Source organism: Tamandua tetradactyla, chromosome 3, assembly GCF_023851605.1.
Source record: "Tamandua tetradactyla isolate mTamTet1 chromosome 3, mTamTet1.pri, whole genome shotgun sequence".
NCBI lineage: Eukaryota > Metazoa > Chordata > Mammalia > Pilosa > Myrmecophagidae > Tamandua > Tamandua tetradactyla.
The window spans coordinates 188,811,268-188,826,476 of record NC_135329.1 but is presented as its reverse complement, the minus strand read 5'-3'; the positions used below and the strand labels follow the sequence as shown (position 1 = coordinate 188,826,476).

Below are 15,209 nucleotides of genomic sequence, written 5' to 3'. Positions count from 1 at the left end.
TCTCTTCAAACACTCCAGGACTTTGTCATCAATCTCTTCACAGTTCCTCCAAAGTCTTCCCCGTAGCCATCCAAAACACCGTTCAAACATATCTGGCATTTGCAAACCACAGCAGCACTCCACTCTCTGGTACCAAATCTGTTCTAGTTTGCTAGCTGCTGGAATGCAACACACCAGAGATGGATTGGCTTTTAATAAAAGGGGATTTATTTTGTTGGTCCTTCAAAGGAAAGGCAGCTTACTTTCCACTGAGGTTCTTTCTTACGTGGAAGGCACAATATGGTCTCTGCTGGTCTTCTCTCCAGGCCCCTGGGTTCCAACAACTTTCCCCGGGGTAACTTCTTTCTGCATCTCCAAAGGCCTGGGCTGAGCTGCTGGTGCTGAGATGATGAATGCCAAGCTGCTAGCAGTGCTACATTGCAATCTCTCATATAAGTACCAGCCAATTAAGTCAAACATCACTCATTGCAGCAGACATGCCTCCTAGCTGACTGCAGATGTAATTGGCAACAGATGAGGTTCACGTACCATTGGCTTATGTCCGCAGCAACAAGACTAGGTATGCTCACCTGGGCAAGTTGACAACTGAATCTAACTAACACAACTTGTCAAGGAATAATTGAAATATTACAAAAGAACTTGCATTCATTTTGTTATCAAACCTTAGTAATGCATGGATACCTATAAAAGAAAAAAAGATTGGACCTCAGTGGTGAACTAATTATTTTTATTATATCATTACTGAAATATATTCAAAGAACTGGTATAAATTTTCATAGCTGATATGAATTTCTGATTATAATCTCATGTGTGCAAGAAATGCAACTTCTTTATTTTTCTCTGTATTAACTGAATTTCTCTTTTAAGCCTAATTTCATAAGGTTTCCCATTTTATATCAACACCGAATGTGGGGTCACCAAAGCTACAATATCCTCTGGCTTTATAGACATCACTAAAACAATGTGTTACACATCATAAAGCCTCATGTAGACTTTTGTTCTTGTCCCCATGGCCTGTTTTGGCGCAGTAGCTCTCTCTGCTACTTCTGATCCATTCCTGGGAAGTCAGGACTCATTTGGCAATTCCTACTCCATGCAGGAGGGCTGAAATCCTGTGAGGCTGTCTAACTAGACACACCATACAGTGATTTCTTTGCTGGGGTTATGTCATATTTCTAGAGCTCTATTTAGGAATGGGGGACAGAACAGCTCTTTGGCGCTCTTGTATGTCACAAAATAAGGGAAGGGGGTAAGCCCTGCTCTTAATTAACGTTTACTCTGATGTGTTTTATATCCGTGAGCATTTTCTGTTCCATAAAGGCCAAGATTAAACACAAAAAGTAAGGAAAATATTTTTTGTTTCCCCTCTACTTTTCCTGTCATACTTCTCCCCCTAGGTCAAAGTACAGAACCAAACTGCTCCAAATGGGATGAGGAAACAGGAAAAGGATCACAAGAGTAAAAAAAAAAAAAATGAGTAAATATTCCAAGAATATTTTTCATACCTATGTTTATGTCAGGGACATGACAGATGTGCAAACATTCATCAGGAAACACTCCTATTGAGAGCAACAGGAGAAGAGGTTAGGGAGAGAGGTAGGCCAGAGCATAGAGGCTTCTGGATTTTATCCTTAGGTAGCAGGAAGCAATCAATGTGAGTTTTTAAGTACAGTGATACATGATGGATTTTCCTGTTTTGAAAGAGAATTTAGTAGCTTTGTAGGATGAACTGAAGTTAGGAAATCATTAGGAATAGGAGGTTATATGCCTACGTAAGATATGAAGAGGGCTTAATTAAATAACTTATAAAAATGGAATTCAGATTGCATGGATTTTTACAAACAAACTTTTTGCTTAACAATTTAAATATTTCCTTAGTTCATTTCATATTTATATACAAGCTATATGCTTTGTGGAAAATAATTCACTTTATAATATGTTATTCTGAATAAAAAATAAATTTGCATATGATTATGACGAGAGTTTAAAGACCCTTGATGCTGATAATAAGTGAACTACTATAATCATCACATTAAAACAGCTTTAGAACAGCATCTGTGATTAAACTAGAAAAATGTGTAGATCATTTTTATTATCAAAATGATTACATCAATCATAGTAAAATGAACTAACGGGATTCTATTTTAGGAATGCATAATAATCAATTATTTCTGTTATTAGAGCAATTAGCATAGACATAGCTATACTACTATAATTTTAAGTTTATAAATTACCTATTTTAACTCTAGATATATAAAGGATGAACTTTTGGAAAATTACAATAAAATATACTGAAATCATGTTAAAATTTGAATAGTACTGAATTTTAATGCATTGAAATAAAGAAAATTTATACTTTAATGTTATCTTTACAGTTCATTGCTCATTGTATTTAGCCGAAATTTTCATAGACAGTGGAACACTTCTTTAGGAAATGAAATTGACTGCATGGAGGATAGTATTATGAACAAATACCATAGCCCCATTTCCTTAGCTCTCATGTAGTCCTCAACAAACCACAATGTGGAGAATAATATTATGATTTCTTTTGAACTACTTATACTGAATTTATCAAGTACCATCCAATTGTCAAAATCAGCCACCATTATAATCCTCATCTTAGTTGACCTCTTTGCAAAAGACTGACCACTCCATTTTTTTGAAACTCTCTTCTCCCTTGGGCTTTCTGATACCATTCTGCTATGGTTCTCTTCATATTCACAGTTGATTAGTGTCTGTCACTCATTCACTACTTCTTCCTTCCTTAAGAATTCTGTTTTTGTCCAGGTATTCATCTTTCCTCTATGCAGCAATCTGTTTTCTTTCCAAAGGTAATCTAAAAAAAGTATGGAAAAAGAGATTTTTGTTCCTCTCTCCCACTGGACGTAACATTTGCTGCTTCACTTATCTCATAGCATGAAGGGAACCAGGCTGAGGATAAAACAGAAAGATGACGTGACAGAGAGTCTGCTATGTGCTCATTAACCTGAGCACATAACACTCAGTTCCCATATAGTTAGCTCAATACCACGTAACTAAGTTCTAATGATGGATAACAACTCCCAGTGTTGACTAGAAAACCCACAGAGAGATCCTGTATCCTTTTCCACACTTCTTCAATGCTTCTGGTCATGTGCTGAAGACTCCAGTATTACAAAAATACAAAGATTCTAAATCCCTGAGAGTCTCTGAGTTATCACTTAGAGAAAAATTATCCAGATGGAAAAACTTCACTGGCCACAGTGCTAGTGTGCAACTGTTAGGTATCCCCAGAAAAACCATGTTCTTCTAATCCAGTCTTGTGGGGCCATATTTATGGTGGGTGGCCCTTTTGATTAGGTTGTTTACATGGAGATGTGGCTCTGTCCATACAAGGTGGGTTTTAATTAGTTTACTCAAGTCCTTTAGAGAGCCAACAATGAGAGCAGAGATATGAAACCAAGGAGATTGGGGGACAAAACCAATCTGACAGCTGGCTGGTGAGTGAGGCCAACAGATGAAGAACAAATCCAACCCACAGGAAAACCCTCGGCAAAAGACATAAAACAAACTCCAGAATAAACTAAGCAATAAAGCCATATGCCTCAAGACCAGCAAAAAAGCACTACTCATACCAGGAAGAACAAAAATATAACTCAACAAAAGGAACAAACTAACACCTCGACTGAGATACAAGGGTTGAAACAACCAGTTAAGGATGTTCAAACAAATCTTCTAAATCAATTCAACAAATTGAAGGAAAGTGTGGAAAAGGAGATGAAGGGTATTGTGCCAATTTGAAAATATTATGTATTCCAGAAAAGCATGTTTTAATCCTGATCCAGTCTTATGGGGTCAGACCTATTGTTTAGGGTAGGAGACTTCGATTGAATAGTTTCCATGGAGATGTGACACACTCAGTTGTGGGTGTAAACTTCTGATTAGATGAAGAAGTGACTCCATGCACTCAGGTGGGTCTTTGTTAGTTTATTAGAGTCCCTTAAAAAGGGGAAACATTTTAGAGAAACCTCAGATGCAGATTCTTGGAGAACCATTGCGTCAGAGCTAATCAGAGACATGCATGTTTGGAGAATCTTGGAATGCCAACAGAGAGAGCAGATGCCTAGACACAGGCAGAGCCCAGCAGACATTATCATGTGCCTTCAAGCAAGCCCAAATGTGGAGAGAACCTAGGGAAGTCTAGAGATGAAATCCAGCTCTGGAGAAGCCAAGTGAGGAACCCGCACTGAAAGCAATGGAGCCCAGGAGCATGGGACGAGCAGATGCCTGCCAGGTGCCTTCCCAGCTGACAGAGGTGTTCTGGATGGGATCAGTCTTTCTTGAGTGAAGGTAACCTCTTGTTGATCCCTTAATTTGGATATATTGATGGCCTTGGGACTGTAAACTTGCAACTTCATATATTCCCTTTTTAAAGGTCGTCCCATTTCTTGTATATTGCATTCCAGCAACTTTAATAAACCAAGACAGAAATAAAGAAGACCTAGGGTATCCATACAGAAGAACTCCAAAGCTGGAAAAAAACAAATGGCAGAACTTATGGGAAGGAAAGGCACAATAGAAGAGATGAAAAACAAAATGGAGACATACAACAGAAGATTCAAAGAATCAGAATGAAAGGATTAGTGAACTAGAAGACAAGACATCTGCAATCCTAAACACAAAAGAACAGATAGGGAAAAAAATGGGAAAATTTAAGCTGAATGACAACATGAAGCAGACAAATATACATGTATGGATGCTCTGGAAGGAGAAAAGAAGTGAAAAGGGGCAGAAAGAATGATAGAGGAAATAATCACTGGAAATTTCCCATCTCATATGAAAGACATAAAATTACAGATTCAAGAAGTATAGCATACTCCAAGCAAAATAGAGCCAAATAAACCCATGCTAAGATACTTACTAACCAGCTTGTCAAAGGTCAAAGACAAAGAGATAACTCTGGAAAGCAGCAGTAGAAAACTGATCCATTACATACAAGAGAAGCTTGATAAAACTAAGTTCAGATCTCTCTGAACAGAGGCAAGAAGGCAGTGGTATAGTATATTTAAGATACTGAAAGAGAAAAATTGCCAACCAAGAATTCTATATCCAGTAAAACATTCTTCAAAAATGAAGGAATTTTAAATATTTTCAGATAAACAGACACTGAGAGAATTTTTTAATAAGAGATCTGTTCCATAAGAAATACTAAAGGGAGAACTACAGGCATGTAAGAAAAGACAGGAAAGAGAGGCTTAGAGAAGAGTATAGAAACAGAGATTACCAGGAAAGGTAATCAAGGAATAAAAGAGAGAGAAAAAAAGATACGACCAATAAAATTCAAAAGAAAAAAATGGATGAAGAAAGTATTGCCTTTATGGTAATAACATTAAATACTAATGGATTAAATTCCCCAATCAAAGGACATAGATTGACAGAATGGATAGAAAAATAGGATCCATCTATATGCTGTCTACAAGAGGCTCACTTAAAACTCAAGGACAAAAACAGGTTGAAAGTGAAAGATTGGAAAAAGATATTTCATGCAAACAACAACCAGAAAAGAGCAGGGGTAACTATACTAATGTCAGACAAATTAAACTTCAAATGTAAAACAAAAGAGACAAAGAAGGACACTATAGATTTTTAAAAAATGGACAATTCATCAGGAAGACATAACAATCATAAATAATTATGCATCAAGCCATAATGCAACAAAATGAGGCAAATACTGATAATATTGGAGGGAGAAGTAGACACTTCTACAATAGTAGTTGGAGACTTCAATACATAACTCTGGTCAATGGACAGGACATATAGATAGAGGATCAGTAAGGAAACAAAGATCTTAAATAATACCATAAATGAAGCAGATTTAACAGGCATTTGCACTACATTGCACAAAACTACAGTAGTATACACATTTTTCTCAAGTGCTCATGGATCATTCTTCAGGATAGACCATGTGTTAGGACACAAAACAGGTCTCAGTAAATTTAAAAAGATCAAAATTATACAAAGCATTTTCTCAGAACATAATGTAATAAGGCTGGAAATCAATAACAGGTGGAAGCCTGGAAACTTCACAAATTTATGGAGGCTAAACACACTCTTAAACAACCAATGGGTCAAGGAAGAAATTATGAGAGAAATCAGTAAATATCTTGAGGCAAATGAAGATGAGAACACAACATATCAAAACTAATTGGATTCATCAATGGCAGTGCTGAGAGGGGAATTTATTGCCCTAAGTGCCTATATTTAAAAAGAAAATGAGCCCACAAAAATAAAGATGATAATCAGAGGGTACTATAAACAATTATATTCTAACAAACTAGACAAGCTAGATGAAATGAACAAATTCCTAGAAAAGCAATAGAACATCTAATATTGACTGGAGAAGAAATAGAAGACCTCAACAAACCAGTCACAAATAAAGAGTTGAACCAGTCATCAAAAAACTACCAAAAAAGAAGTCTAGGATCAGATGGCTTCACATATGAATTCTACCAAACATTCAAGAAAGAATCAGTACCAATCCTGCTCAAACTCTTCATGAAAATTGTGTATAGGAATGAAAGCTACCTAACTCACTCAGGGTAACCAACCTTATCCTAATACCAAAGCCAAGCAAAGATACTACAAGAAAGGAAAATTATATATCAATCTCTTCAATAAATATTAAAATGTTTAACAGAAAACTTGCAAATCAAATCCAGAAGCATATTGAAAGAATTGTACACCATGACCAAGAAGTTTTTATTCCAGATATGCAAGGCAGGTTCAACACAAGAAAATCAATGAATGTAATATACCACATCAGTAAATGAAAGAGAAAAAAACACATGATCATCTCCATTGATGCAGAAAAAGAATTTGACAAAATTCAGCCCTCTTCTTGATGAAAACACTTCAAAGGATAGGAACAGAATGAAACTTCTTCAAAATGATACCGGGTGTATGAAAATACCCACATACTCAATGGGGAAAGACTGGAATCTTTTCCTCTACGACAAGGATGGCCATTGTCACCATTGTTATTCAACATTGTGTTGGAAGTTCTAGCTAGAACAATTAGGCAACAAAAAGAAATACAAGATATCCAAACTGGAAAGGAAGTAGAATGTTCACTATTTGAAGATGACATGATCCTGTATGTAAATATTTCCCCCTAAAATCTACAGTAAAGCTACTAGAGCTAATACATGAGTACAGCAAAGCAGCAAGATACAAAAATCAACACACAAAAATAATTTGTGTTTCTATACAGCAATAAGCAATCTGAAGAGTAAATTAAAAAAAAAATTTTACATATAATACCAACCAAAAGAATCAAATATTTAAGAATAAATTTAACCAAGGACATAAAATACCTATGTACATAGAAAACTACAAAATTTTGCTAAAAGAAATCAAGGAAGTCCTAAATAAATGGAAAGAAATGCCATGTTCATGGATTGGAAAACGAGATATAGTTAAGATGTCAATTCTACCCAAATTGATTTATAGATTCAATTCAGTAACAAAATTCCAACAATTAACTTTATAGAAATAGGAAAACCAATAATCAAATTTATTTGGAAGGGCAGCATGCTTGGAATAGCTAAAAATGTCTCGAGAAAGAAAACTGAAGTGAGAAGTCTCACATTACCTGAGTTTAAAGCATGTTACAAAGCTACAGTGGTCAAAATAGCATGGTATTGGCATAAAGATAGGTGTACTGACTAGTGGAATCAAATTGACTGTTCAGTGGAACCTCACATCTATGGCCAATTGATCTTTGTTAAGGTCATCAAGTCGACTCAACTGGGACAGAGCAGCCTCTTCAACAAATGATGCTTGGAGAACTGGATATCCATACAGAAAAGAATGAAAGAGGACCCTTATCTCACACCTTATACAAAAATTAACTCAAAATTTATCAAAGACCTAAACATTAAAGCTAAGGCCACGAACACTTAGGAAAAAATGTAGGAAAATATCTTAAGGATCTTGTGATAGGTGGTGGTTTTCTAGGCTTCATACCCAAAGCACAAGCAATGAAAGAACACACAGATAAATGGGATCTCCCCAAAATTGAATACTTCTGTGCATTAAAGTACTTTATGAGGAAAGTAAGAAAGAACCCATCACAATGGGAGACAATATTTGGAAACCACATATTAGACAAGGGGTTAATATACAGAAAATGTAAAGATCCTACAACTCAATAACAAAAAGACAAATGACTCAACTTAAAACTGAGCAAAAGACATGGACAGACACTTTTCCAAGGAGGAACTACAGATGGCTCAAAAATGTAAAAAAGATGCTCGACTTCAGTAGAAACTATCGAGATGCAAATCAAAACCAAAAAGAGATATCATCTCACATCAACTAGAATGGCCATTATCAAAAAAACAGAAAACAACAAGTACTGGAGAGAATGTGGAGTAACAATTATACTCATTCACTGTTGGTGGGAATGTAGAATGGCACAACTGCTCTGGGAGACAGTTTTGTGGTTCCTCAGGAAGCTAATTACAGAATTGCTATATGATCCAGCAATCCCATTACTAGTTACATACTTGAAGGAACAGAAAGCAGGAACATGAACAGACATTTGCACACTGATGTTTATAGAACCATTATTCATGATTGCCAAGAGATGGAAACAGCCCAAATGTGCATCAATGGGATGAGTGGATAAATAAATTGTGGTATATACATATGATGGAATACTATGCAGCTGTAAGACAGAGTAAAATCATGAAGCATGTAACAACTTGGATGAATCTTGAGGACATTATGTTGAACGAAATAAGCCAGAAACAAAAGGAGAAATACTGTGTGGTCTCACTAATATGAACTAATTATAATGAGTAAAGTCTAAAAGTTAAAGTTCAGAACACATGTTACCAGAAGATAGAAAGAAAGTCAAGTGTGGGCACATGATGCTGAAGGAATACAGAACGTTCAACAGAATTGACTGTAAAGTTACAGAAGTGGATAGTGCAATATTAAGTGATAGGTATGCAATACTTCAAGTATAATGAATGAAAGCTGAATGTGCTTATGGTTGAAAGAGAAAAGCTAGGGACATGTATGACATCAGAAAGAAAGGTAGGGGATAAAAACTGGGACTGTACAACATAGTGAAACCTATAGTGGACAATAATGATGAATAAATGTACAAATATTAGAAATCTTTCACTTGAGGGAGAACAATTGAATATCACCATCGCAAGGCATTAAAAATGGGATAGTATATGGAAAAATATAATTAATACAAACAGTATAATTAATTAGACAATATAAATAACATATACAATTAACACTAATATTGTAATATTTTTTCATTGAGACAAAAGCAATATACCAAAGCTACAAGTCAATATCAAGGGATATAAAGAAGAGATATGGGATCCTTGTTTTGTTATCTCTCCTTTTCTTTTTCATTATTTTTTCTTTTATTCTTTTCTCCTCTTCTTTCTTTGTGGAAGAAATGGAAATATCCTCATATAAATTGTGGTGGTGAATATATAACTATGTGATTATAAAAGGAACTATTGATTTTACACTTGGAATGAACTGTACATGTGTGAATAAAAAGGTTTAAAAAATAAACAGGAGGATACGAGTATTGGAAAAGATGGGTAAGATAGAGATATCTTATTCACTGTTGGTAGGGAAGAAGAATGGTGCAGTAAAATAGGTCACCATATGATCTTGCAACCCTATTATTAGACAAAAACTTGGAAGAACTGAAAGCAGGGACACAAATAGGCATTTGCCCACTGATTTTATGTTGGCATTATTCATTACCTGCAATGGACAGAGGTAGCCTAAGAGTGGTTCAACTGATGATTGAATGGGCAAACTGTCGTGTAGACATATGATGGAATATTGAGTGTCTGCAGGAAAGAATGAAACTACGTGGCATGGAACAGGAACCTTGGGGAAATTATATTGAGTGAAACAGGCCAGAAACAAAAAGACAAAGTATGGTTTCTACTGGTGTGAACTAACTATAATGAGCAAACTCTGAGAATTGAATTCCAGTGCATGGGTTGTCATCATACAGAGAATGGGGTGAGATTGGGTGGTGGATGTTTAAGGAGCATGGAATGTTCAAGTAGGGCTTCTTGTAAGGGTTCCTGGATTATAGGCTCTTGCTGCAGTCACATCTGTTTCTGAGTTTTAACTGTTATTCCCAAATTTTGAGATGCTATGTTCTTGGTATATTTCCTCATGATTCCCTGGAACATTGGGTATCGGTGTAACTCCTGAGACTCGGTGTTGGAGTTCTGCAGCTCTGAAAGCCAGCATTACCCCACATAGCAACTGCTGAAGATGCTGAAGGAAAGATCAGACTCTTACTGGAGATGAGAATGAAATGGACCTGGTCAGGACTACAGTGAATCATAATGGAAGGTAAAGGGTGATATGGTCTGTATTTTAAAACTTCAACTTCAGTGTGAGACTAAAGGAGGACATGTTTATTTGGTCCAAAATTTAAATTTTCTATAGTACTCTGTCTAATTTAATGTATCTGGTCAGTTTAAACAACCTAATTAGATGGAAACTAGAATAGGGAATGAGATCTTATTATTCTTTACAGGTTAATGAAATATCCCAATATTTCAGAGTAGTGTGGGCAGAAAATAAAAATATATTTGCAAAGTCCCCCTGAGGGATTGGGAAAAAATAAGGAACGATAAACCTCTACACCTGGGGAATTTCTGATACTCTCTCAAGCATTAGGGACACCCAATTTAATAAGTCAAGCCCTTGATCCTGAGACCTGCCCTTATGAAACTTATTTCTGTAATATATATGGTTCTAACAATACTACACTGTCTTAGTTAACCTACCTCTATTGTAAGTCTTAAAATTGGGTAAAGTTCTATAATAGTGGTCAATAAAAAAGTGGGGAAAACGGTATGGGATGTCTGGGGTTTTCTTTTGTCCCATTATTTCTTTTTCTGAAGTAATGCGAATGTCTTAAAAATTATCATGGTGATGAATGTACAAATATGTGATGATATTGTGAACCACTGATTGTGTACTTTGGTGGACTGTATGGTATATGAATATATTTCAGTAAAACAACATTAAAAAGAAAGAGAGAGCCATTGTTAACATTTTGAGTTAGTCTTCAATTCTATTGATGGATGGATGGATGGATGGATGGATGGATGGATGGATGGATGGATACATATGCACACATAAATATGCATATGTATTTTTAATAAAATCGGTAGCATAATAAATATATGACTTACTAATGCAACATTTTTGCATAGCTATATAACATAGACATATCTCTATTTCCTTCAAAAAATCCTTTAAAAGATAAATTAACCAATTCACTACTATTGGACATATGAGTTATTTTCTAATACTTCTTATTTAAAATAATTTTAAAATATTTTATGATCATTCATTACCAATATATGTACATGAATTTCTAGAATAATATTCTTATATGTAAAATCAATTAGTTAATGACAGTGGCATATTTAAGACTTTCAATATAACTGCCTTTTTTGTTTGCAGCACCCATGAAACAGTCAATACATCTTGGGTAAAATGACAAGCTAGCTAGCTGAACAGCAGGCACATGAGAGTTCATAGAGTATATATGCTCCATCATCACATTCCAAATTTTGTGCTCCATTTGTTTAGCCTAATAAAGTAGATGTCAGTTTATCTACATTAACTAAACTCATAAGACACTGAGCACACAGAGTAAAGACAGAATTTTTTTATTTTCAATGAAAATTATAGCTTTGAAACAAAATGAATACTAGAATTCAGTTACATCTTCTCCTTTCATGAAAATATTTAGTGACCCTAAATTGAGAACAAACCATTAACTTGTTGAACATGAAATTAAACACTAATGCATCATAGATCAAATTTCATTCTGATAATTGTCATAAAATTTCTTGATTGACACATCCATCTCCACTAAGGAATGTATGTGTTCACTACATGAAACTAAAACTTGTGTTTGGAGGTCAAGATACCCTCCCTCTTACAGTGCTTTAGAGATACTTAGTTCTCTAAATTCTCTAATTCTTTGAGTTTTCTAATTCTCTGGACCGCCCTTCTTAAACAGTGTGCAGATAAACTACTTTCTTCAAATTTATTTACTTCAGACTGAACATAAAAAAATTTCTTAGTTCCTAATTTAAATTACAAATCATCTAAAAGATGATCTGGATTAAATTTTTGGAATTTGTGGAATTTCTACAAATAACTAATCTTACTCCTCATGTTTTATTTTGTCTAATGTCTTTCGCAAAGAATAAATATATAGCTTTATGTACCTGATAGGCCATATGTTGCATACATATAAATGTCAAATTATCCTATCAGTAGAGTTTTACAAATATACATATAATATGAAACTATTACACCATTATGGGGATTGAATCATGTGCCCCACAAAAGGCATGTTCATATCCCAACCCCTGGTCCTGTGGGTGAACCTATTTCTAAATGGGACCTTTGAAGATGTCATTTGTTAAGATGTGCCCAAACTGAATGAGGGTGGGCCTCATTCCAATATGGCTTAAGTCCTTATAAACAAAGGAAACTGGAAACAGAGAAAAAAAAAAAGGCATGGGGTACAACCAGAAGCTGGAAGTCAAGTTAAAAGAAAAGAGAAGATAACATTAAGTGAATCGCCATGTGACAGAAAAGCCTAGGAACCCCAAAGATTATCAGCCAGCCAGAAGATACTAACCTAGGGATTATGCAAGCCTTCTAGCTCTGAAACCATGAGCCAGTGAATTCCTGTTTCTAAGCCAACTCATTCAATTCTGTTGGTTTTAGCAGCTAAAAAACTAAAACTACCATCAAGTATTTAAAAATAATTCTAGAATATTTTTTTATATAGGATTCTAATTTGCATTTCTTATACTATCATTCTAGTCTCAAATTTTCGTTTTCTATTAGCTATTCGTAGCTTTTCTCATGTAAGAGATGAGATTTTTTTACCTGTTTCCACTGAGATGTTTCTTTCCTTATTTGAAGAAGGTCTTTATATTATTATATTATTACTTCCATCCTCTTTCTTCCCCCCACAGCATTACATTTTCAGTATTCCTTTTCTTTCTTACATATTTAGTTTCTCCCACTACAGTACATGCTTTTGTTTAGCTTGTATAAGAACTAAACTTTCTCAAATCAAACAAACAAGAATTCCACCCAACCCTATATACCCTCGAGCTACTTTGCTAAATTTTTTTGTCCCTTCCCAGGCAATCATCTTGAGAAGTGTTTGTTTTGTTTTGTCTTGCATTTAATTTTTCTTTTATTTTTGTTTGATTGGCCCAGAATTTAGCAGAATGTGCTACATGCTGAGTACACTTGATAAATGTTGCCAAGTAAATAGCTGAATGCTTGATTCCAAGGGCAATTTTCTTTCTACTACACCATGCTAAATATAACAATAGGACCTTCAAAATAAATAACAAGAGCAAAAGCCCAGAGATACCAGGTGGGACAGAGGAGGATACACTATGATCGGGGGAAAAAGAAAATAGCTAGCACTAACTGATTTTCAGGTAAGCAGAGCAGGAATAGAAATGTGTATAGTATAACTGTTGATATTTGTTTGGCATCCTTTCCTTTTCTCTATGGCAACAATACCAGAACTATTTTTGTGTGCGTGTATGTTATCTTTTTTGTTTTTTTAGGGAACCCCTGCCCCCTTTCTAATGTCAGCCATGTAGAATAAAGCCATGTCCAGTCCTTGACATGGTCTTGATTGCCTTATGTCAATACAGTTGAAAATCTCCCCAGTCACGGGATTCTGTTCTGGGATGTTAATGAAATATATGTAGGCATTTGTCTAAATTTGCAGGAAAGGAGAACTACTCACTCTTTCTTTGAAAGCTCTGGAAAAAGACCCTTCATCTTTCCCTGGATGGGGTTGTGAAAAAATATGAAGTCTGGAACCGCTTCTTCTCTTTTGCTACCAATAAAGGAGAGCTTGGAATCTGAGGATAATACTGAAGCTAAAAGAACAAAAACACACGCAGTGGAAATCTGGTCCTCAGTGATATCTTAAAAATAGGGAATGAAGTTTTACCTGAAGCTACTCCTACCTCTGATCTTTCCAATTATTTGATCCAACAATTCCTTGGCATCTTTTAACCAATTTATGTTGTATTTTTTGTTACTTTCAGCATAAGGGTCCAGCTCATACTGGTAGAAGATTGGGATTTCAGCACAGCTCATGTGGTAGATGGTCTCCACCATGGCATCAGAAAAGTTATTTAATAGGCCCAATGCATGAGAAGCTGAGATGAGGCAGGGAGGGTAAGGGAGGGCTTCCAATCACCACTGGTTCGAGCAACACAGCAGAAAGATCAATGAGTCCAAATGTGAAAAGAGCAGAGGAAATTAACTAAGATGTAAAGCATTTTTACACTAAGTTCAAGAAAACTTAGTGTATACTTTTTATACACTTGGGATAGAATTTATTAAGTGAAAGCATTTAGACCTATTATATCGTATCACAGAATTATAGTATTTATATGACATACATTTATTTTATAGGGGTTGACTAATTCAATTTTTATTCCAACATGTATTCTTCTAATGGATGAAGAAAATAAATGCGCAAGTCTATGGATAAAAAAATAAATAAAAGTGTTTCTGAATTATATTATTGCCTCAAGAACAAGTTTCTTTCCTAGTGTCCTTGGTTCTTCAAATTAAGTGACTAGTAAAGGCAAATTCATAAAAATAGACTGTAATTTATTCTATAAGGTAATTTAACCCCAAAAATATATTACATGCATAGAGCTAATACAAATAGCAAAAACTGCAAAATGTCATTCATAACAAAGAAATTCAAATTAAGCAGATAAGCACACAAATATCTATGAAAAAGTATTACCATAACTATGTTGTTTATAAAATGATAAAGGGGTTAATGAATTATTATATATCTATTAATCAGATATTTGAACAGGGATAGCATAGCTAACATGGAAGGATAACCACAATGTCTTAATTGTGTAAATCAGGTTTCAGAACAATCTGTATATGATCCTAATTATGTGTATAGTGGTGGTGGTAGGGGTTTATACAGACACCCTTTTCTGAAAGTAATATTGTTTATATGTGTTGTAACAGGGAGGACGAATTACTCTTATAACAAAAAAACTCACATTAATAAAGGTAATTTCACTTTGGAAAAAATAATAAATCCAACTACATGTCATTATATC

At 35.0% G+C, this 15,209-nt stretch overlaps 1 protein-coding gene across 8 annotated transcripts in view; it reads right to left on the bottom strand.

Annotated features, from left to right (window-relative positions):
* SPAG16 (sperm associated antigen 16) overlaps positions 1 to 15,209 on the bottom strand; it is a 1,149,776-nt gene that overhangs the window by 906,585 nt on the left and 227,982 nt on the right. The window contains exon 11 of one of the 8 annotated variants that reach the window (XM_077155030.1): positions 2,324 to 2,836. The exons of the other annotated variants lie outside the window; for them this stretch is intronic. Coding sequence (XP_077011145.1) covers position 2,836 — 1 coding nt within the window. The 3' untranslated portion in view covers positions 2,324 to 2,835. Of the gene's footprint in view, positions 1 to 2,323; positions 2,837 to 15,209 lie in introns of those variants that run through there. 8 annotated transcript variants of the gene reach the window in all.